This window comes from Bombina bombina, chromosome 9 (genome assembly GCF_027579735.1).
Source record: "Bombina bombina isolate aBomBom1 chromosome 9, aBomBom1.pri, whole genome shotgun sequence".
NCBI classification, from domain to species: domain Eukaryota; kingdom Metazoa; phylum Chordata; class Amphibia; order Anura; family Bombinatoridae; genus Bombina; species Bombina bombina.
The window spans coordinates 217,572,129-217,596,644 of record NC_069507.1 but is presented as its reverse complement, the minus strand read 5'-3'; the positions used below and the strand labels follow the sequence as shown (position 1 = coordinate 217,596,644).

The 24,516-nt window shown below is 37.4% G+C and overlaps 1 protein-coding gene across 1 annotated transcript in view; it reads left to right on the top strand.

Moving 5' to 3' along the window:
* Nucleotides 1–23,835, top strand: part of LOC128640501 (deleted in malignant brain tumors 1 protein-like) — a 37,161-nt gene extending 13,326 nt beyond the window's left edge. The window contains exons 7-10 of the mRNA XM_053692979.1: nucleotides 2,819–3,039; nucleotides 11,945–12,123; nucleotides 18,393–18,778; nucleotides 22,759–23,835. Of these exons, the coding sequence (XP_053548954.1) occupies nucleotides 2,819–3,039; nucleotides 11,945–12,123; nucleotides 18,393–18,778; nucleotides 22,759–23,005 (1,033 nt within the window). The 3' untranslated portion in view covers nucleotides 23,006–23,835. The remainder of the gene's footprint in view (nucleotides 1–2,818; nucleotides 3,040–11,944; nucleotides 12,124–18,392; nucleotides 18,779–22,758) is intronic.
* The last annotated feature ends 681 nt before the right edge of the window (nucleotides 23,836–24,516 follow it).

Genomic DNA, 24,516 nt, shown 5'->3' with positions numbered 1-24,516 from the left:
TAGAAGTCAATGGAGGGAAAAAAATTAGGAAAAAGCTAACACCCTACTCGGGATGCAAATGCAATCCCATATTCTCAAGTGCTCTAACCGACATGAAAATATATTATTTCACATTCCAATGTTCTTCACATAGCGAAATATGTTCTATTTATTCATAAATACATATTTCTACATATAAATGATGGTATTTTGTTACAATATATATATATATATATATATATATATATATATATATATATATATATATATATATATATAAACAAAAATATGCTCTCTCAGGATTTACAAATGCAAAGGGGTCAAAATTTAATAAATTTTGACCCTTTTGCATTTGAAAATTCTGAGAGTGCATATTTTGGTTTTAATATTGCACCTAGGTGGTTGTCTGATGGTGGGCATAAAACAACTGAGTGGATATATATATAAATACTTCAAACGTATTCTTCAATGTGCAGAACACTGGAATGTGAAATATTTACAGTAAATACACTTTACAGTATAAAACTTTATTAAAAATGAATATTGCACAAATATGACTTTATATGTTTCATCTACTTAAATGCTAAGGGCTCCAATGCACACACACACACACACACACACACACACACATATATATATATATATATATATATATATATATATATATATATATATATATATATATATATATACTGTATATATATATATATATGTCTTTATATGTGTATGTGTTTATATGTGGATATATGTCTGTGAATACATAAATACATATATATATATATATATATATATATACACATAAATACACATGTACACACATATATACATATAAATATACAGATACATATACATATTTAGACATGTATATGTATGTATCTCTATGTTAAAGCTTTTTGCCTGCTTTTTTTCTTTCCCTGAGACCTCATATCTTTAAGACCTTATAACTTTTTTGTGCAATTTTTTTCTTTTAAATAATTTTTATTAGATTTTGCTATTATGAGTGTTACTGTAATTTTAAATATATTTTGTGACACTTTTTTGTTTTGTGAAACAGTTAACCAGAGCTCTGACGACACGATATCCCGAAGAGCATTCATTTCAATTGCGCTCAAGCGATTGTGTTTACTTTCAAATTGTAATTACGAGCCCCACACCCGACATACGCAGATTCAATAAACCCCTTTCTGCTCGCGTGTAACTGTTAGCGTGCCATTCGTAATATGGCCCTTTATGAGGGAGTTCATTTTGATCCTACTGTCCCTTTAAATTACTTTCATTAATATTGCATCTTAGTTTGTCTATACCAGATATTTAATTTTACACTATGAGGCCCATTTATCAAGCTCCGAATGGAGCTTCAGGGCCCGTGTTTCTGACGAGCCTGCAGGCTCGCCAGAAACAGCAGTTATGAAGCAGCGGTCTAAAGACCGCTGCTCCATAACCCAGTCCGCCTGCTCTGAGCAGGCAGACAGAGATTGCCGCAATTCAACCCGATCGAGTACGGTCGGGTTGATTGACACTCCCCTGCTGGCGGCCGATTGGCCGTGAATCTGCAGGGGGCGGCGTATTGCTCTCCGCATTCAGCAAGGTCCCTTAATAAATAGGCCTCTATGGCTTTAGTTTTGAAGTTCGCTATGCCTTACTAACAACATTTATAGCCCAGTCCAAAGGATAACAAGAGAAGGAAGCAAATTAAATAATAGAAGTAAATTGGATTTTTTTTTTAAATTGTATGCTCTGTCTGAGTCACAAAATAAATGTTTTGGGTTTCATGTCCCTTTAATATACTCATCTCTTAACATGTCAATATTTAGACAGAAGATATTTATTTGTGCTCTCTAAACAACTGGGTACCATATGTACCATATCAACTTACACCTCCAATTGTATGTTAGCACCACAGAGCTTACTATTTTATCCTCCCTTTTAGTTCTAGACACTTGTTTACTTATAACAATTACCTGTCACTGGGTATAGGGCCCATACCCAGATGACAGGATTTCATTATGATAGTACGGATGCATTTGTGTTTTGCCCTGAGCCAACGTAGATCATATCACATTCTATCACTACGGAGGCAGGTGCAGCTTTATGCTGGGGTTACTCCCATTTCAAATGTATTTCTCACTCACTAGTTAATATTATACTTTGTACACTTTCCGATGATTACAAATATTATATTAAATATTTTTGATTGTGAACAGAGTCTTATTTTGCGGTTTCCCTCGAAACATACCGCAATTAAAAATAATCTTTTTCCAACCAGATACCAAGATTTAGGTGGTTCATATATAGGGGCATATTTATCAGGCTCGCCTGAAACTGAAGGAATTAGAAGTTATGAAGCAGCGGTCTAAAGATAACCTGTCCGTCTGCTCTCAGGTGGCGGACAGAAATCAACCTGATTGATTACAATTGGGTTGATTGACACCCCCTGCTAGCGGCCGCAAATCTGCAGGGGGGCGGTATTGCACCAGCAGTTCACAAGAACATGTGCATGTTCAAACTTATCTGTGATGTCACAGATATGATTATGTATTCCTGTCAATATATTTTATATAATCCTTCACTCCTGTATTCACATACTATTCGAGATGTTGCATGTCTGTTTTATTATGTATCAAACCTCAAAAAATGTAATGGAAAAAAAAAATGACTGATATATCTTAGAATAGTTAAAGATACAAAAGCTCAATATTATAATGAAATATACTGTTCTGATAAAGGACAGAATACATTGTTTAGCGCTTTTTATAAGAGGTTAATTAATATTAAAAACTTACTTGAATTTCTACACTACCAAATTGTAATATTTTTCCTGTTTTTTCCCCCCTCATAGGATTAAAAATAACTCCTCTTGTGCGACTTCGTATGTGTCTGTTTATGATGGTACTCCCCTTGGGTCTCCATTACTTGGAAGAACTTGTGACAAAACCCAGCGGGAGTTCACCTCTACTTCAAACAGCCTGAGCATTGTCTACTTCAACGCAGGCAGCAGCAGTGCATCAGGGATGCAATTCGAAGCGTCATACTACGTAATCTTCAGAAAGAACTTAAATGGTACCTTGTAATAAATACGCATTAAACTCCTTCTGTAATGATTGCGCCCTGATATGAGAAGGAATAGCATTATTAACTAATCAAATCCATTAGTGTTTTTAGTGCAAATAGGGTTGTCAGGTGTCCAGTATTCAACCGGACAGTCCAGCATTTTAGCAGACTGTCAAGTAAAATCTTCAGCAAAATACTGAGCACTTAAATGTACAGTTTAGCTAAATTTAAAAGACCTCCTATATCTCAACGTATTACATATATGGAGGAGAAATTAGTAAAGGGCAGTCAATGGGGGGTCAATTTACTTCTGTTTACATATGTTACTGTTAGCAAAAGAGGCAACATTGTTTATTTGTATCTTACTGGCAGTCAAGGGGTAAAATGACTTCTCAGAAGTGAAAAATATGCAAGACTGAGGGTATAACTATTGGGGGACATTGTGTGACCCCCAGATTGTCTGGAATTTTTGTGGAGTACAGTTGCAACCCTAAGTGCAAACAATTTGTATCTAAAGGGATATTGCAGTGCACATATTACATGCTCTAATTTGTCAGAACATGTCATTTTTGCTAGATCTATTGTGCTTTAACAACACATTAACAAAGCTATTTGTAATCTCTCTAGCATTAGTCTATGGCACAAAAACATTTGCATTTTGGTTAGCGAAATATAATAGACTTCTATGGGTGCACGCAGTAATATTCATGTTGGATATCGCTCAGGGGCCGATTTATCAATGTCTGTCCGACATGATATGCTGTAGTGTATCATGTCCGACAGACATAGCTGAATGCCGACAGCATACACTGTTGGCATTTAACATTGCACAAGCAGTTCACCAGAACTGCTTGTGCAATACCGCCCCCTGCAGATTCACAGACAATCGGCCACTAGCAGGGGGTGTCAATCAACCCGATCGTATAGGATTGGGTGGATTGCAGACCACAGCCTCAGAGGCAGCGGACCATTTGTACTGCTGTTTCCGGCCAGCCTAAAGACTCGCGCGGAAACAGGGGCATTAAGCTCCGTTCGGAGCTTGATAATTCGCCCCCTCAAGCTCTAAGATGAGTGAACAAGTAGTGGAGTTCATCACGTAGGTCTGTGTACTACTATTAAACCCTTAAAGGGACATGAAGCCCAACATTTTTCTTTCATGATTAAGATATAGCACACTTTTTAAAACAAATTTCCTATCCATTTCTATTAATAAACTTGCTAGGGGTGTATACTGCATTTTTGACTTGGGTGGAGATGTGGCCATTACAAAAGTTTACAATAAAGTTCATATTTTAGACATCATACAAAACAAATAATTTAACCATTCACACAAAAAGGTAAAATTTATATGTAAATTACAAAGGAATAAATAGTATTACATATGCGCAGTGTAAATCTTAATTTAAATGCACAGGATGTGCAAAAATCATTAAGAAATTCAAACTTATGAGTACAAAATACAAAGCATAATTGTTTGTTCGTAAAAAGATTTTCACAGTACAGATCTCACAGTTTTTTCTCGCTAATTAAAAGGTGTTGAGCTTTTCTCAAAACACTGAAAATACTTATACCCTAATAGATAAACACATGCATACAATAATATAGGTGATTGTATGGTGGAAAACAGTGTAATGTGATTTAATTTTTAAAGTTTGCCCCCTGCTCACTGCTAACTTTGCTCTATGGAGTGAAGTGGCCCTTTCCAGCGAACTCCATTACTTTTAATCGGAGCCATCTTGTCACTCGCTGGGACTGCCCTTTATTTTTTTAAATAATTCCACCAGGCCAGCCGCTGCAAGGATGTGAAAAGCCAGACTGTACATTATTCTTAGCAATATGTATTGTGCTCCCCTTGTAATCTAGCCCTATGTGTTTAACCACCCACAAAGAGACTAAATTCATAGGTAAAGTTCTGCTCAGGATATGCAAGCACTGCAGATCCCAAGCTGAAAGCCGCCAATAACTGGTTTGGCTGTGCATCTGACACTGCTGATTGGCTCACTGGCTGTTTCCTGCTCAGGTCCAGTAGTTTTCTGTGGCTCTCAAGCAGGACTGTATTTATGTGTTTAATGTGTATTTTGGATCTAATCTTCATGTAAATATATAGAAAAATACAAATAAATATTTAAACTAATTTTATATATATATATATCATCAATTAAATAATGCATTTCAAAAGACCTACGTACAAAATAAATGTTTTAAAAACAATTAAAGGGACACTCAAGTCAAAATAAACTTTTATGATTCAGATAGAGCAGCAGTTTTAAGACACTTTCCAATTTAATTCCATTATCAGATTTTGCACAGTCTTTTTATAATCACACTTTCTGGGGAACAAGATCTTACTGAGCATGTGCACAAGCTCACAGGGTATATGTATACTAGTCTGCGATTGGCTGATGTCTGCCACATGATACAGGGGTGGGCAAATGGGGGGGGGGGGGGGAAATTGTCAGAAAAAATATCTACTGCTTATTTGAAATACAGAGTAGGGGGTCGAATTATCTCAGGCTTGCCAGAAGCAGAAGTTATAAAGCAGGGGTCTAAAGACCGCTGCTCCATAACTAGTCCGCCTGCTCTGAGGCGGCGGACAGAAATCAACCCCATCGAATATGATCGGGTTGATTGACACCCCCTGCTAGCGGCCGATTGGCTGCAAATCTACAGGGGACGGTATTGCACAAGCAGTTCTGGTGTGCAGCGGACATGATACGCTACATTGTATCATGTCCACTCGCACTTTGATAAATATGCCCCAAGGTGTTAAATAATTGTCTTATTATTATGCACTTGTTAATTATGCAATTCTACTGTGTTGAGTGGCCCTTTAAAACTGTAACTTAGTTAAAAAGAAACACACAGCAAAATTAAAGTTTCATGATTCAGATAAAGTGCATTAGTAAAAAAAATAGTTTAATTTTCTGTCCCGTCTCCCTCTAGTCATGGGTGCCGCCATTTTGAAATCTGCCTTCCTTTGATGACCTGTTTGCACATGTGCAGCAATTCTCCATCAGATACCTAGGTACCAAGATGGAGGCAACCATGATTTAGTGTTTAATGTCCCTTTTAATAGGGAGTGCAATACTTGTACACAGCTAACAAAGTGAAATTAATGTAATACACTTTGAAACATTATATTTTAGATTAAACAGAAAAAATGTTAGAGTAGTTTAAAAAACTGAAGAAAGTATGCATGGAGAATTAGATTGCAAGATGGCTGACAAAGGGACTCCATACAAAATGCTTTATTACAATAATTAGCATAAATACAACTTTAATACATTTTATACTATTAACAGTAGGAAAAATTCTAACAATAGATTGTACTTTGCTTGTCAACTCCTTTAAATAAAACGATCATAAAAAGGAACATAAAAGTGCAAAATGTATTAGGGAATTTTATTATTACACTATTGTTAGCCTATAAATATTTGTTTAAAGGAATAATCTAGTCAACATTAAACTATTATAGAGCAGTAATTTTAAGCAACTTTCTATTTTACTCCTATAATCAAATTTTCTTTGTTTTCTTGCTATCTTTATTTGAATGTAAGCATACAAGCTAGCCCATTTTTGGTTCAGAACCTGGGTAGCGCTTGCTGATTGGTGTCTACATTTAGACACCAATCAGAAAGTGCTACCCAGGTGCTAAAACAAAAATAAGCTGGCTCCTATGTTTTACATTCTTGCTTTTTCAAATAAAGATACCAAGAGAACGAAGAAAACTTGATAATAGGCGTAAACTAGAAAGTTGCTTAACATTACTGGTCTATCTGAATCATGAATGTTTAATTCTGACTAGACTATTCCTTTAAGTTATGAAAAGGAATTGAATACTTAAAGGGACATGAAACCCAAAATGTTTCTTACATGATTCAGATAGATTATAAATTTTTAAACAACTTTCCAATTTACTTCTGCTATCAATTTTGATTCATTCTCTTGGTATCTCCTGGGAGCTAACTGAACACATTTGTAAGCCAATGAAAATATCAATACAAAGACAGTCACCAATCAGCAGCTAGCTCCCAGCTTCAGAGTCTACCTGGGTATTCTTTTCAACAAAGGATTCCAAGAGAATAAAGCAAATTAGATCATAGAATTAAATTGGAAAGTTGTTTAAAATGGTATGCTCTGAATCATGAACGAAAACAAATTGGGTTTCATGTCCCTTTAATATATGAAACCCAAAAATATCCATTTGTGATTTAGACAGATACAATTTTAAAAAAAAGTTTCCAATTTACTTCTATTATAACATTTGCTTCATTCTAATGATATTCTTTGTTGAAGAGATATTTAGGTAGATATCTGGAGCACTACATGGCAGGAACAGCTCTTATGGATAACATTTGTTCAAAACTGCTGCCAGTTAGTGCTCCAGAAATGGGCAGACGCCTAAGCTTACATTCCTGCTTTTCAACAATAGATATAAAGGGAACAAAGAAAAATTGTTTAGAGAAGTAAAACAGTTGTTTAAACTCACATGCTCTATCTGATCATGAAAAGAAAATGTTGGTTTCACATCCCTTTAAAGTTTGCAGTGCGTCGCTAGGATAGTGCATTGATACTCCAGAACCTACCTAGGAAAAGCATACCGATAAGCTGCAATACAGCGCTTCATTTATTATATATATACTTTATATATATATATAAAAAACAATTAAATATACATTCATCCGTTGCTCCTAAACCACAACAAATTAAAACCTAAGTTATTAGGACAATGCTTTTTCTTTTTACATTTAAATGTCAACTTTTTTTTATGGATGTTCATGTGTTTTTTTAACTCATAATTGACAAGTTGTTAAAGGGACAGTCTACACCAGAATTTTTATTGTTTTAAAAGATAGATAATCCCTTTATTACCCATTTCCCAGTTTTGCATAACCAACATGGTTATATTAATATACTTTTAACCTCTGTGATTATCTTGTATCTAAGTCTCTGCAAACTGCCCCTTTTTTCAGTTCTTTTGACAGACTTGCAGTCTAGCCAATTAGTGCTTGCTCCCAGATAACTTCACGTGCACGAGCACAGTGTTATCTATATGAAATATGTGAACTAACACCCTCTAGTGGTGAAAAACTGTTAAAATGCAATCTGAAAGAGGTGGGCTTCAAGGTCTAAGAAATTAGCATATGAACCTCCTAGGTTAAGCTTTCAACTAAGAATACCAAGAGAACAAAGCAAAATTGGTGATAAAAGTAAATTGGAAAATTGTTTAAAATTACATGCTCTATCTGAATCATGAAAGTTTATTTTGGCCTAGACTGTCCCTTTAACAGATGTGTGTGGAATAGTCAAGCACAAATATATATTTCCTGTTGTTTCCCATGAATATATTTAAATAGTTTTAACAACTTTTTTATGTAATGTGTTGCTGTTATTTCATCTGTGATAGTAACAACTTGACTTCAAAGGGACATTCGGGTAAAAACTTAAATGCACATAGGCGAATCACATATCTGAATAGAAACATATTTACAGTATACATGTGTTGTCAAAAAAGGCTTCTAGTAAAAGTTATCACTGTTTAGTGTTAACATGTTTCGCTGCACGTGAAGCATAGCTACATTTTCTCAGTACACCAGCATTTAAAATACGGCAGCTGCTCAGAGCACCAGTGGGGCTTGTGTAATGTCAGTAATTAACAAATTGAGTCATTATCAGGGGCGCGATCCGATATACGGCGTAGTTTGCGGCACAAGCAAGGGAACCCGCGTCGCCCGCAGTTTCAGCTCGCAACTCGAGCTATCCAATATACAGCGCCGTCAGATGCTAACGTGCCGTAAGTCGGATAAACCAGCGATGTCCAGAAATCTGCGCAAGTACAAATTTCTGGCGTCGCCAGTTACTTGCGCCACGTTAGAAACTGCCGGCGCCTACAAAACCTGACTAAAGTATGAAATCACCCGCACTGTCTAACACGCCTCCTAAACATAGCCCGACACGTCTAACCCTCTAACCGCTATCCCCCCTCACTATCCTAATAATAAAAAAGTTATTAACCCCTAAACCGCCGCCCCCGGACCCCGCCACCACCTAATAAAGTTATTAACCCCTAAACCGCCGCCCCCGGACCCAAACGCCAGCTATATTAAATCTATAACCCCCTAAAGTGAGCCCCTAACACCGCCGCCATCTACCTTACCTACCCCCTAAAGTGAGCCCCTACCCCGCCGCCATCTACCTTACCTACCCCCTAAAGTGAGCCCCTACCCCGCCGCCATCTATTTTAAAATTATTAACCCCTAATTTAATCCCCCTACCCCGCCGCCATCTTTATTAAATTATTTAACCCCTAAAATACTAAACTATCCCTACCACTAAACCTAAGTCTAACCCTACAAATAGCCCTGAAAAGGGCTTTTTGCGTGGCAATACCCCAAAGTAAACTGCTCTTTTGCCAGCCCTTAAAAGGGCTTTTGGCGGGGCTTTGTCACAAAGTAATCAGCTCTTTTGCCTACAATCTAAATCCCCCTAGACCGCTGCCACCTATAATAAATGTATTAACCCCCAATCAGCCAATCGGATTGAACTTGAATCTGATTGGCTGATTCAATCAGCCAATCAGATTTTTCTACCTTAATTCCGATTGGCTGATAGAATCCTGTCAGCCAATCGGAATTCGACGGATGCCATCTTGGATGACGTCATTTAAAGGTACCTCATTCATCGTTCAGTCGTCGGCCGGGATGGAGGCTCCGCGTCGGAGGAGCGAAGAAAGAAGATTGAAGATGCCGCTTGATGGAAGATGCTGCCGGATGGAAGAAGACTTTGCTGCCGCTTGGATGAAGACATCGCCGGGATGAAGACTTCTTCTTTGCCGCTTGGATAAAGACATCGCCGGGATGAAGACTTCTTCTTTGCCGCTTGGATAAAGACATCGCCCGGATCGGATGAGGAGTTCGGCCCGGTTGGGTGAAGACAAGGTAGGGAGATCTTCAGGGGGGTAGTGTTAGGTTTTTTTAAGGGGGGTTTGGGTGGGTTTAGAATAGGGGTATGTGGGTGGTGGGTTGTAATCTTGGGGGGGTGTTGTGTTCTTTTTTTTACAGGCAAAAGAGCTGTTAACTTGGGGTAAATACCCCGCAAAAAGCCCTTTTAAGGGCTGGTACAGAGCTGGGTATTTTATAATTTAGAATAGGGTAGGGAATTTTTTATTTTGGGGGGCTTTATTATTTTATTAGGGGGCTTATAATAGGTGCAATTAGCTTAAAATTGCTGTAATCTTTTTTTTTTGTAATTTAGTGTTTGTTTTTGTAATTTAGTTTAGTTTATTTAATTGTATTTTTAGATAGATATTTGTAGTTTATTTAATTTATTGATAGTGTAGGTGTATTTGTAACTTAGCTTAGGATTTATTTTACAGGTTATTGGGTAATTATTTTAACTAGGTAGCTATTAAATAGTTAGTAGCTATTTAATAGCTATTATACCTAGTTAAAATAATTAACAATTTACCTCTAAAATAAATATAAACCCTAACATAGCTACAATGTAATTATTAATTATATTGTAGCTATCTTATGGTTTATTTTATAGGTAAGTATTTAGATTTAAATAGGAATATTTTAGTTTATTATATGAATTAGATTTATTTAATAAGAATTTAGTTAGGGGTGTTAGGGTTAGATAGAGTTAATATAGTTAATATAAATACTATAGTAACTATATTAACTATATTAACCCTAATATAATTAGGGTTAATATAGTTAATATATATAATGTAATAACTATATTAACTATAATATGCTTAGGGTTAATATAGATAATATAGCTGGCGGCGGGGTAGGTAGATTAAATTAGGGGTTAATAATTTTAATATAGATGGCGGCGGTGTAAGGGGCTTACATTTGGGGTTAATACTATTAATATAGGTGGCGGCGGTGTAGGGAGGGCAGGTTATAGGGCAAAAGAGCTGTTTACTTTGGGGAAAAGCCCCGCAAAAGGCCCTTTTAAGGGCTGGTAATAGAGCTTATTACTTTAGGGATATTAGATTAGGGGTTAATAATATTAATATAGCTGGCGGCGGTATAGGGGGATTAGATTAGGGGTTAATAATTTTTATATAGATGGCGGCGGTGTAAGGGGTCAGATTAGGGGATAGATCAGGTAGATGGCGGCAGTGTAAGGGGTTCACATTAGGGGATAGATAAGGTAGATGGCGGCGGTGTAAGGGGTCAGATTAGGGGATAGATAAGGTAGATGGCGGCGGGTTTTAGGGGCTCACAGTAGGGGGTTAGTTTATGTAGATGGCGGCAGGGTCCGGGAGCGGCGGTTTAGGGGTTAAATACTTTATTAGGGATTGCGGCGGGGGATCGCGGTTGACAGGTAGATAGACATTGCGCATGCGTTAGGTGTTAGGTTTTATTTTGCAGGTAGTTTAGGTAGTTACGGGGCTCCAATAGTCAGCGTAAGGCTTCTTATGGCTGCTTTTTGTGGCGAGGTGAAAATGGAGTAAGATTTCTCCATTTTCGCCACGTAAGTCCTTACGCTGTATATTGGATACCGGCTTTGGTATACCTGTCTATGGCCCAAAAAACTACGGGCGACGGCAGAAATATACGGGCGTAACTTCTAGGTTACGCCGTATATAGGATACCAAACCCGCGCAGATTTCGGCGTCGCCGGCTTTTGCGGGCGACGATTTATATCGGATCGAGCCCCAGATTATACAAGCACCTAAGGCTCTCTGAGCAAGTACTGTGTATAAAATGCTGGTGCACGGTACATACTTAAATACACTTTTGAAACAGCTATAGCTTTTATAAGAAGCATTTTTGCTAATGCATGTATATTACAAAAATGCTTCTATTCAAAACTGAAATGCATCAATGTGGGTTCAAATTTTGGCTGGAATGTCCCTTTAATTCTCTTTAATGTTGCTCTTTTTCCTTTTTTTTTTCAGTATCACTTTCATGCTTCTCAGATTACATGACAGCAAGAATTCCCTTCTGGTATCTCCAGTCTGTAGGTTACAGCTCTAATGACACATTGTCCCTTAATGACCCACAGTGCCATCCTCATGTTATTTATGACACATATGAATTCTACATCCCCTATAATGCATGTCTCACAAGGAAGCAGGTAAGAATATACTAAATATATTTCCACTCCCTATGTGGGCTGCTCCTATTTACTTACGCCTAGATTTAGAGTTTTGCGTTAGAAGGGGTGCGTTAGCTACGCATGGTTTTTCCCCCCCGCACCTTTTAAACAACGCTGGTATTTAAAGTTCTCTGAAGGACTGCGTTAGGCTCCAAAAAGGGAACGTACAGGCATATTTACCGTCACTTCAACCCTCAATACCAGCGTTGCTTACGGACGCGGCCAGCTTCAAAAACGTGCTCGTGCATGATTCCCCTATAGGAAACAATGGGGCAGTTTGAGCTGAAAAAAAACCTAACACCTGCAAAAAAGCAGCGTTCAGCTCCTAACGCAGCCCCATTGTTTCCTATGGGGAAACACTTCCTAAGTCTGCACCTAACACCCTAACATGAAGCCCAAGTCTAAACACCCCTAACCTTACACTTATTAACCTCTAATCTGCCGCCCCCGCTATCGCTGACCCCTGCATTACACTTTTAACCCCTAATCTGCCGCTCCGGACACCGCCGCAACCTACATTATAGCTATGTACCCCTAATCTGCTGCCCCTAACATCGCCGACCCCTATATTATATTTATTAACCCCTAATATGCCCCCCCAATGTCGCCGCTACCTTACCTACACTTATTAACCCCTAATCTGCCGACCGGACCTCGCCGCCACTATAATAAATGTATTAACCCCTAAACCGCCTCACTGCCGCCTCAAAAACCCTATAATAAATAGTATTAACCCCTAATCTGCCCTCCCTAACATCGCTGACACCTAACTTCAAGTATTAACCCCTAATCTGCCGACCGGACCTCGCCGCTACTATAATAAATGTATTAACCCCTAAAGCTAAGTCTAACCCTAACCCTAACACCCCCCTAAATTAAATATAATTTAAATCTAACGAAATAAAATAAATCTTATTAAATAAATTATTCCTATTTAAAGCTAAATACTTACCTGTAAAATAAACCCTAATATAGCTACAATATAAATAATAATTACATTGTAGCTATTTTAGGATTAATATTTATTTTACAGGCAACTTTGTATTTATTTTAACCAGGTACAATAGCTATTAAATAGTTAATAACTATTTAATAGCTACCTAGTTAAAATAATTACAAAATTACCTGTAAAATAAATCCTAACCTAAGTTACAATTAAACCTAACACTACACTATCAATAAATTCATTAAATAAACTACCTACAATTATCTACAATTAAATCAACTAAACTAAATTACAAAAAAAAACCCCACTAAATTACAAAAAATTAAAAAAGATTACAAGAATTTTAAACTAATTACACCTATAAAACTTTAGGTAGAGAGAAGCTCTAACTCAACAGACTACATATATAGCACTCATAAGGGTTAATATAGGGTATATTTATAAGTAGTACAAAAGACTTTATTCCTTAAGGCAAATCAGAGTTACTGATAGTCTAGTGAGCTTGCGTGTTACAAAAAACAACAACACTAAATTACAAACCCCCCCCCACTAAATTACAAAAAATAAAAAAGATTACAAGAATTTTAAACTAATTACACCTACTCTAAGCCCCCTAAAAAAATAACAAAGCCCCCCAAAATAAAAAAATGCCCTACCCTATTCTAAAATAAAAAGTTGACAGCTCTTTTACCTTACCAGCCCTTAAAAGGGCCTTTTGCGGGGCATGCCCCAAAGAATTCAGCTCTTTAGCCTGTAAAAAAACATACAATACCCCCCCAACATTACAACCCACCACCCACATACCCCTAATCTAACCCAAACCCCCCTTAAAAAAACCTAACACTAAGCCCCTGAAGATCTCCCTACCTTATCTTCACCACGCCGGGTATCACAGATCCATCCAGAAGAGGCTCCGAAGACTTCATCCTATCAGGCAAGAAGAGGTCCAGAAGAGGGTCCGAAGTCTTCATCCTATCCGGCAAGAAGAGGACATCCGGACCGGCAAACATCTTCATCCAAGCGGCATCTTCTATCTTCATCCATCCGACGAGGAGCGGCTCCATCTTCAAGACCTCCAGCGCAGAACATCCTCTTCTCCCGACGACTAGATGACAAATGAAGGTTCCTTTAAGGGACGTCATCCAAGATGGCGTCCCTCGAATTCCGATTGGCGGATAGGATTCTATCAGCCAATCGGAATTAAGGTAGGAAAAATCTGATTGGCTGATTGAATCAGCCAATCAGATTCAAGTTCAATCGGATTGGCTGATCCAATCAGCCAATCAGATTGAGCTTGCATTCTATTGGCTGTTCCGATCAGCCAATAGAATGCGAGCTCAATCTGATTGGCTGATCCAATCAGCCAATCGGATTGAACTTGAATCTGATTGGCTGATTCAATCAGCCAATCAGATTTTTCCTACCTTAATTCCGATTGGCTGATAGAATCCTATCAGCCAATCGGAATTCGAGGGACTCCATCTTGGATGACGTCCCTTAAAGGAACCTTCATTCGTCGTCTAGTCGTCGGGAGAAGAGGATGTTCCGCGCCGGAGGTCTTGAAGATGGAGCCGCTCCTCGTCGGATGGATGAAGATAGAAGATGCCGCTTGGATGAAGATGTTTGCCGGTCCGGATGTCCTCTTCTTGCCGGATAGGATGAAGACTTCGGAGCCTCTTCTGGACCTCTTCTTGCCGGATAGGATGAAGACTTTGGAGCCTCTTCTGGACGGATCGGTGATACACGGCATGGTGAAGATAAGGTAGGGAGATCTTCAGGGGCTTAGTGTTAGGTTTTTTAAGGGGGGTTTGGGTTAGATTAGGGGTATGTGGGTGGTGGGTTGTAATGTTGGGGGGGTATTGTATGTTTTGTTACAGGCAAAAGAGCTGTTTTCTTTGGGGCATGCCCCGCAAAAGGCCCTTTTAAAGGGCTGGTAAGGTAAAAGAGCTGTAAACTTATTATTTTAGAATAGGGTAGGGCATGTTTTTATTTTGGGGGGCTTTGTTATTTTTTTAGGGGGCTTAGAGTAGGTGTAATTAGTTTAAAATTCTTGTGATCTTTTTTTATTTTTTGTAATTTAGTGGGGTTTTTTTTTGTAATTTAGTGTTGTTTTTTTTGTAATTTAGTTTAGTTGATTTAATTGTAGATAATTGTAGGTAGTTTATTTAATGAATTTATTGATAGTGTAGTGTTAGGTTTAATTGTAACTTAGGTTAGGATTTATTTTACAGGTAATTTTGTAATTATTTTAACTAGGTAGCTATTAAATAGTTATTAACTATTTAATAGCTATTGTACCTGGTTAAAATAAATACAAAGTTGCCTGTAAAATAAATATTAATCCTAAAATAGCTACAATGTAATTATTATTTATATTGTAGCTATATTAGGGTTTATTTTACAGGTAAGTATTTAGCTTTAAATAGGAATAATTGATTTAATAAGATTTATTTTATTTTGTTAGATTTAAATTATATTTAACTTAGGGGGGTGTTAGGGTTAGACTTAGCTTTAGAGGTTAATACATTTATTATAGTAGCGGTGAGGTCCGGCCGTCAGATTAGGGGTTAATACTTGAAGTTAGGTGTCAGCGATGTTAGGGAGGGCAGATTAGGGGTTAATACTATTTATTATAGGGTTTTTGAGGCGGGAGTGAGGCGGTTTAGGGGTTAATACATTTATTATAGTGGCAGCGAGGTCCGGTCGGCAGATTAGGGGTGAATAAGTTAGGTAGGTAGCTGCGACATTGGGGGGGCAGATTAGGGGTTAATAAATATTATGTAGGGGTCGGCGATGTTAGGGGCAGCAGATTAGGGGTACATAGGGATAATGTAGGTTGCGGCGGTGTGCGGTCGGCAGATTAGGGGTTAAACAATTTAATTATAGTGGCGGCGATGTGGGGGACCTCGGTTTAGGGGTACATAGGTAGTTTATGGGTGTTAGTGTACTTTAGAGCACAGTAGTTAAGAACTTTATGAACCGGCGTTAGCCCAGAAAGCTCTTAACTCCTGACTTTTTTCTGCGGCTGGAGTTTTGTTGTTAGAGTTCTAACGCTCACTTCAGCCAAGACTCTAAATACCAGCGTTAGAAAGATCCCATTGAAAAGATAGGATACGCAATTGACGTAAGGGGATCTGCGGTATGGAAAAGTCGCGGCTGGAAAGTGAGCGTTAAACCCTTTCCTGACTGACTCTAAATACCAAACGGACGGCTAACGCAGAACTCTAAATCTAGGCATTAGTCATCTAATGGATCTCTCTAGTGATGAATGGGACAGTTATTATTGAAAGTATAGCATTATTGCAATACACATTCATTTTCTATTTTCCATGGTTATCTACTTTTCAGTCAAATGGTTAAGGGACGTGGAACCCCAACATTTTCTTTCATGATTTATATACAAAAGTATGCAGTTTGTTTGTTTTTAGTTTTTTTTTTTATTCATTTTGTTAAGGAAGGCAATAGCAGTGTACATCCTAATCATGTAGGTTCATCCTACCAAGAATAGACATAGACCAGTTTTATCGGCAGACACAGCTCCACTGTTAATTTCACAGTATCTGCCTGCCCTCCTTCTTCATATTCTTTTAAAGCCTACAGCAAAAAAAAGGTAAAAGAAAAAAAACCCTTCCCAGGGAGAAGGGGGAAAAAAAAAAAGTATGCAGTTTTAAACATCTTCCATTTTACTTCTATTATAAAATTGTCTTCATTCTCTTAGTGTCCTTTTTTGAAAATCAGGGAGCTCAGTAGTGTGCACATGTCTGCAGCCCTGTATAGCAGCAGTTTTGCAAGAATGTTATACATTTACAACAACACTAGATGGCAGCACTTTTCACTGCCGGTGGACCAATCCTGCACTGGTTCTCTCCCTTGCCTCTCATTGATAATTCCTGGGCGGGGGGGTTCTTCTTCTTTCCTGCTTGTCAATTGCTCGTTATCCAGTGGGCACGTGCTATTTTGAGGACTGATCTAGAATATTGATGTGGGTAAATCTATCTGCTGTAGTATTTAAAGCAGTAATTTTAAAAATAACAAAAAGTTATAAAAAATTCTAAAATAATAAGACTCTTTAGCCATTTTTAAATTCTAGGGTTAGATCCTTGTGCACATTCATTCACTGTCTTGTGGGCTTCTAATTGGTGTATATGTTATGGGTAAAGTCAGATATCCGGGTAATCCTAGGATTACCCGAGTAAAACGGATATTCGTGCTTTACCCGGGTACTCCTAGGATTACTGAAACGCTTCTGGATAAAGCCTATGTACACTATTTTTTTTTGCCTCTGCCTGGGTGGTTAAAGGGGGCTCCCCGCTTATCCTCTGGCATCCACCTCAAGTGAACCCCAAAGGTGGAGGCAAAAAAGACAGGGAAGATGGGGAATTACAGTGCATCGTACATACAGAATGTTTGATGCGGTGGTTTGCAACCACTATTGTCTTCAAAGGAAAAAAATAGCTGTGCTTAGCTTTATCCAGAAGCGTTTGGGTTATCCTTGGATTACCCGGGTAAAGCCCGATGTATGATTTTACATCGGGTTTTACCCACAGCCCCTGGGTAATTTCAGTTTTATGATTTGGTTAGAGGGGCGCTTGCTCCAATGTGAAATCCACCAACTCGATATCAGTCCAGAAGACTCTGGAAATAAAAGGACTCCAATTTTGTGTTTGTATACACTCAATAAAAATAAGTGCAGTATACTCACGGAAACAAAAATCCAGTATCAGCGGTGCCACAATATGACAAGAAACAAACCTTATTGTCTTTATAAAACATAGGTTTATTGAGCTCTACACGTTTCAACGAACCAGTCATCTTTTTCAAGAGCAAGTTAAAAGGCAAAAGAAGTAAGCTTACTTCTTTGCCTTTTAACTTGCTCCGCTCCTGAAGTGGAGTATTTGTTCTTACCATTAATTCTTACAATTGTTTTTGTATAATCAATTGTTTGTATTCTTCTATCATTTCAGTTTTACCCTGGTATTCGTAGGATTACCTGATATCTGACTTTACTCACAATATATACATATTCTGCATGTGCTTTCCTGTAAATCTGACATATGCAACAACTAGCTGTTGCCTGCTCTTCATTTTAATGCAATGTATGTTGCCACTTTTCTTAGAAAATATAATTTAATAGTACAAAGGAGAACAGGAAAGGTTTAAATGATAACATGGCATTTTTCTGCAACTGTAAGATTTAATTCCACTAAAATGTTATATTGATGATTCATTCACAATAAATAATGTCACATACAGATGTATTTGTTAAAGACATAACATATGACATCTTTATTATTGTTTACAGGTGGAAAGTGATACAATCAGCTATACAAATACACTATATATTTACCCTAGTGATCAAGTGATCACCTACCGCAAAAGATTACGTCTAACTCTTCAGTGTAAGATGTACCAAGACACCATAGTGGATTCTGTATACCATGCAGATGACAGCTATACCAATACATTAATCCAGTATGGTCTTTACCAAGCTAACTTGACTTTCTACCAGACTTCACGTTTTATAAGTCCAGTCTCCAATTATCCTTATTATGTGCAACTCAACCAGAATTTGTACCTCCAAGCAACACTGCTGACTCCAGATCCCGACCTGTCCTTGTTTGTAGAAACATGTGTGGCATATCCTGGCTGGTGGGAGCACGCAACTGGTTACTACATAGTACAAAATGGGTAAAAACAAATCTACTGTTTTTTTTCCTTACATTCTAAGGCTCAGAATATTTAGATTATGTAATCTTTCCTTTATTTTTTTCTACACGGTCTTTACCATGATGCCACAATAGAATATTATCTTCAATGTTTAATTAATTAATTCAATTATTCTTTCTAATGCACAAAATTTTATGGTCTAATTACAGCACGTGATTTTTGTGCACCAATATTACCAACACAGCTGAAAGTAAAGTTTTAACTCCATCGGGTTTGCTCTAGTATTATAAGTTAAAAATAAATTGTGTGTGATCGAAACCCTATGCCCGCTAACATCTGAACTTTGGATATCACAACTGTGTTAACTCCCCCCCTTAGACTTCAATAGATAGAACTTAAAAAAAAAAACACCTATCAGTCACGCTCTAACCCAACACCCCACCCCGTAAGACCTCCAGCGCTAAACCCAAAGGTAGTTATGAATATTTTACACTCCATCCAATATTCTTCACATAGAAGAAAATGTTCTTTTTATTTTTATATATATATATATATATATGTGTGTGTGTGTGATTATTTTTTTAAAAAAAAAATATATATATATATATATATACCTATATATTTATATCAATATATACAGGTATAGATAAATATATTTATATATATATATATATATATATATATATATATATATATATATATATATATTATATCTCTTTTTAAAAATACAAAGAGCATTGGAAGTTAAAATATTTACAGTAAAAGCATTATATAATATTACAATTTATATATATGTGTACATATATGTGTGTGTATGTATATATATATATATATATGTATATATATATGTGTGTGTGTGTGTGTGTTTATATGTGTATAAAATATATACAGTATCTCACAAAAGTGAGTGCACCCCTCACATTCTTGTAAATATTTTATTATATCTTTTCATGTGACAATACTGAAGAAATTACACTTTGCTACAATGTAAAGTAGTGAGTTTACAGACTGTAGAACCGTGTACATTTGCTGTCCCTTAAAAATAACTCAACACACAGCCATTAATGTCTAAACCGTTGGCAACAAAAGTGAGTACACAAACAAGAAGTAAAGACCAGCGCACAACGACCTATAAGCAAACAAAAATAAGAAGGAGGTACTCCCAAAACCTCCAAAATACTAAGTACCAAACACATTCATAAACTCTTATTTTGCGCAAAGAAATTTTGCTGAAGGCTATAGATATAAAGGGGGTATTCAAAATAAAAATACTAAATATTTTCACACACAAGACTAGTTAAAAATTATTGAATATATTGATTCAAAAAATTATTTTTGTTCACAAGGGTGTAAAGTCCAAAAAGTAATTTAATAGTTAAACATAAAACTGGTATGTATTAATAAAAACGATTTTACTTGGTAAACATAAAAAACATAGAAAACTATAGAAAGGGTTAATGAGTTAAAAATACATAAATACAAAATTACATAAATATAAAAATATAAAATTACATAAGCATCAAATACTTATGGATACTTCTATATACACTGTACCCTGCAATACAAATAAGCAACTATGTCTCAAAATAAAGTAAATCTCCAGTCCGCTCTTCGTTATAAGAGAAATTACTTCTTTAAGATTGTTCCTCTCCCAGGGAAGATGGTAGCTCCAATAGAAACTCCAACTCCTTTCCAAAGGGTAAGTGGTGGATCACGTAAGCCGTCTAAGTAGAAAAACAGAATCGACTACTTAGGTAGATATCGGCAGCTATTTAACACAAAGTACACCAGTACTTACACATAGGTAAAGAAATTTTGGCTTAGTCTCCCCAGCTCTCCGTCTCTCCAGCAGCCCTGATAGGATTCTCTTGCACCTGCCACCACAGACGCCACCTGGAACCGAAACTTGGCCACTGTTCAGGAAAGATAGTTCAGTGGAGAAGCCGGTAAGCGCCAAAAAAGCAGCACCTGCACAGATTTCAAACTACGGAAGTCTTTGGAGTCGAAATCAGGTGTTACAGACATTCATGTGATCAAAAGTGAGTACACCCCTAAGTGGAAATGTCCAAATTTTGCCAAATTAGCCATTTTTCCTCCCCGGGGTCATGTGACTTGTTAGTGTTACAAGGTCTCAGGTGTGAATGGGGAGCAGGTGTGTTAAATTTGCTGTTATCGCTCTCACACCCTCTCATATTGGTCACTGGAAGTTTAACATGGCACCTCACAGCAAAGAACTGGATCTGAAAAAAGAATTGTTGCTCTACATAAAGATGACCTAGGCTATAAGAAGATTGCCAAGACCCTGAAACTGAGCTGCAGCACAGTGGGCAAGACCATACAGTGGTTTCACAGGACAGGTTCCACTCAGAACAGGCCTTGCCATGGTCGAACATGGAAGTAGAGGGCACATGCTCAGTATCACATCCAGAGGTTGTATTTGGGAAATATATGTATGAGTGCTGCCAGCATTGCTGCAGAGGTTGAAGGGGTGGGGGGTCAGCCTGTCAGTGCTCAGACTTTACGCCGCACACTGCATCAAATTGGTCTGCATGGCTGTCATCCCAGAAGGAAGCCTCTTATAAAGATGATGCACAAGAAGGTCTGCAAACAGTTTGCTGAAGACAAGCAGACTAAGGGCAGGGATTACTGGAACCATGCCCTGTGGACCAATGAGACCAAGATAAACTTATTTGGTTCAGATGGTGTCAAGCGTGTGTGGCGGCAACCAGGTGAGGAGTACAAAGACAAGTGTGTCTTGCCTACAGTCAAGCATGGTGGGGGGAGTGTCATGGTCTGGGCCTGCATGAGTGCTGCCGGCACTGGGGAGCTACAGTTCTTTGAGGGAACCATGAATGCCAACATGTACTGTGACATAATGAACCGGAGACTGGGCCACAGGGCAGTATTCCAACATGATAACGACCCCAAACACACCTCCAAGACGACCATTGCTTTGCTCAAGATGCTGAGAGTAAAGGTGATGGACTGGTCAAGCATGTCTCTAGACCTAAACCCTATTGAGCATCTGTGGGGCATCCTCAAATGGAAGTTGGGGAGGGCAAGGTCTCTAACATCCACCAGCTCTGTGATGTCATTATGGAGGAGTGGAAGAGGACTCCAGTGGCAACCTGTGAAGCTCTGGTGAACTCCATGCCAAAGAAGGTTAAAGCAGTGCTGGAAAATAATGGTGGCCACACAAAATATTGACAATTTGGGCCCAATTTGGACATTTCCACTTAGGGGTGTACTCACTTTTGTTGCCAACGGTTTAGACATTAATGGCTGTGTGTTGAGTTATTTTGAGGGGACAGCAAATTTACAGGCTGTACACTCACTACTTTACATTGTCGCAAAGTGTAATTTCCTCAGTGTTGTCACTTGAAAATATATAATTAAATATTTACAAAAATGTGAGGGGTGTACTCACTTTTGTGAGACACTGTATATACATATATAAACACATAAATACACATGTATACACACACACACACATATATATATATATATATATATATATATATATATATATATATATATATATTTATATATATATTTATTTAAATCACTTTCCAATCAAATACCTTGTCATATACTATATACTTTTTAACCCTTATAACATTTTGTATTAATATTTATATGAATATTTTTTATCAGAAACTGTATACTATTTTTATGTGTTTTGTGCACATTTTTTTAACCCTTACACTTTATGCAAGGTCTTCACTCGCGATAACACGCTCGACCGCACCCATCAATTTAATATCTCAAAACATTTATCTAATTTATGTAAATATGTCAGTGTTCATTGTTGTTTTTTTTTGTTTGTTTTGTTTTTTAAACTGGTTTATTAGCCATCTACAAGTGTTTAGTGCTTGTCATTCTAAGTTTTGCTAACATAAACTCACTCACTGACTTTTTGTGTAACTTTCATAGTATAGGTCACTGAATCTGTCTTCTTTTAACACCTTTAAAACCTGGTCTGATTATGTTTTTGTTTGTAGGTGCGGTAAAGCCTCTGGTTACGTAACATACTCTTCCCCTTATCCAAATATGGTTCGCTTTGGATTCAAGGCCTTTGGTTTCATGCAGCCAAATTCTGGTGTGTATCTGCACTGTAAACTGGTTATATGCAACCGATTTAATTTCTCCTCACGCTGTCGCCAAGGCTGCATCCGAAGGAACAAGAGAGCAGCAGAACAATCCCACCAGGAAGTTGAAGTTGTAGTGGGCCCCCTCAAGCTTCAATAATCTGACATGATGCATTCAGTTATCTCCTGAGAACATTATGCTTTCCCTACTCTTCGGCCTTTGTAGCCCTTCTCCTAATATCTTTTTATGTAGCCAAATTATTACATTAGACCAGTAAGACAATTAAAGGTTTACTGCATTCATGGGTGTAATTCAGGAGGGTGATTGCCTGTCTCCCCACCCAACTTTGCTGCCCTAGGTCTAGGCCTAGTACACACTTGACTTGATTAACATATGTTCTATACCAGATTTACTAAAAAGAGAAGTTCTATAAAACATTTCCATTATTAAAAGACAGTTTGTGAATGTTTAAAAAAGCAAGATATTAAGATCCAACATTTAAAACAGTGTTTCTCAACCGCGGTCCGCAAGTACTTCCAACAGGCCAGGTTTTCATTATAGCTGAACTAGAGCACAGGTGAAATAATCAGCTGATGGGTGAGAGCAGGTTAGTAACCATGGGAACGATCAGCTGATTATTTCACCTGTACTTCAGCTATAATGAAAAACCTGGCCTGTTGGGGGATACTTGAGGACTGTGGTTGAGAAACACTTATTTAAAAGATACAAAACCCAAATGGCTAAGAAAGAAAGCTCAGAATCAGTCACTTTAATATAGAAATGTCTCAACATAACATAATATTGATCGACCAGCTAAGGTCATTTTCCCATATTCTATCAGAATGTGAGCTTGAGGGTGATTTCTATACTGCAAAACAAGGTAGCAAATGTAACTCCTGCAAAAGCTTAGCATATAGAGAAGCTGTACTGTGCTATGTATTATGCTATATCCTGCTATGTTGTTGAAATAAATAAAATAGTTTATTACAGCTCTGTATTACTGTGTGATTCCTGCATATACCATTTTGTATATATCACTATTATTCTCTTTAATCTCTATCACTTATTAATTGCTTATAAAAAAAAAGAGATTTAAATGTAGGTTTCTGGCGACATGAAGGAGGCGTTATTATGGTGCTGCGTAATAGGGTAGGTCATTATTAAACAGCTAAAATCTAGAAAAAAACTGGACACTAATATGTCCACTTTTTCATGTAACATAATTGCACTTATTTCTAAAAGTTTCTGTATTTGTAAAGGATTGAGATTTCAGTGTGGTGTTTTTCTTGAAGACTGGAATGAAAATACCAGAGAACATAGGAACATAGTAAATGAGGTTGAAAAAAGACAGAAGTCCATCGAGTTCATCCTATACAGATCTTAATATACTAACAATAAAAGCTCCGGTTGAGCTTAAATTAATCCCATTAAAAAGGTGACCCATTTAACACAAACAATCATATCCCTGAATTCTGTTTCTAGCCACAAATGTATCTAAACCATTTTTAAATGTATTACAATTTGGAAAATCTCACTTAGCGCCTACTGCTAAAGGAACCCTTAGCTTTGATAAGTGACCCCTAGTGGTCAAAGTCGTTTAGGAAAATCGGAAAATTCAAAAGTATATCAAAGCGCCGGCCGGCCGGCTTAGGTTCAGAAATGTGAAACCT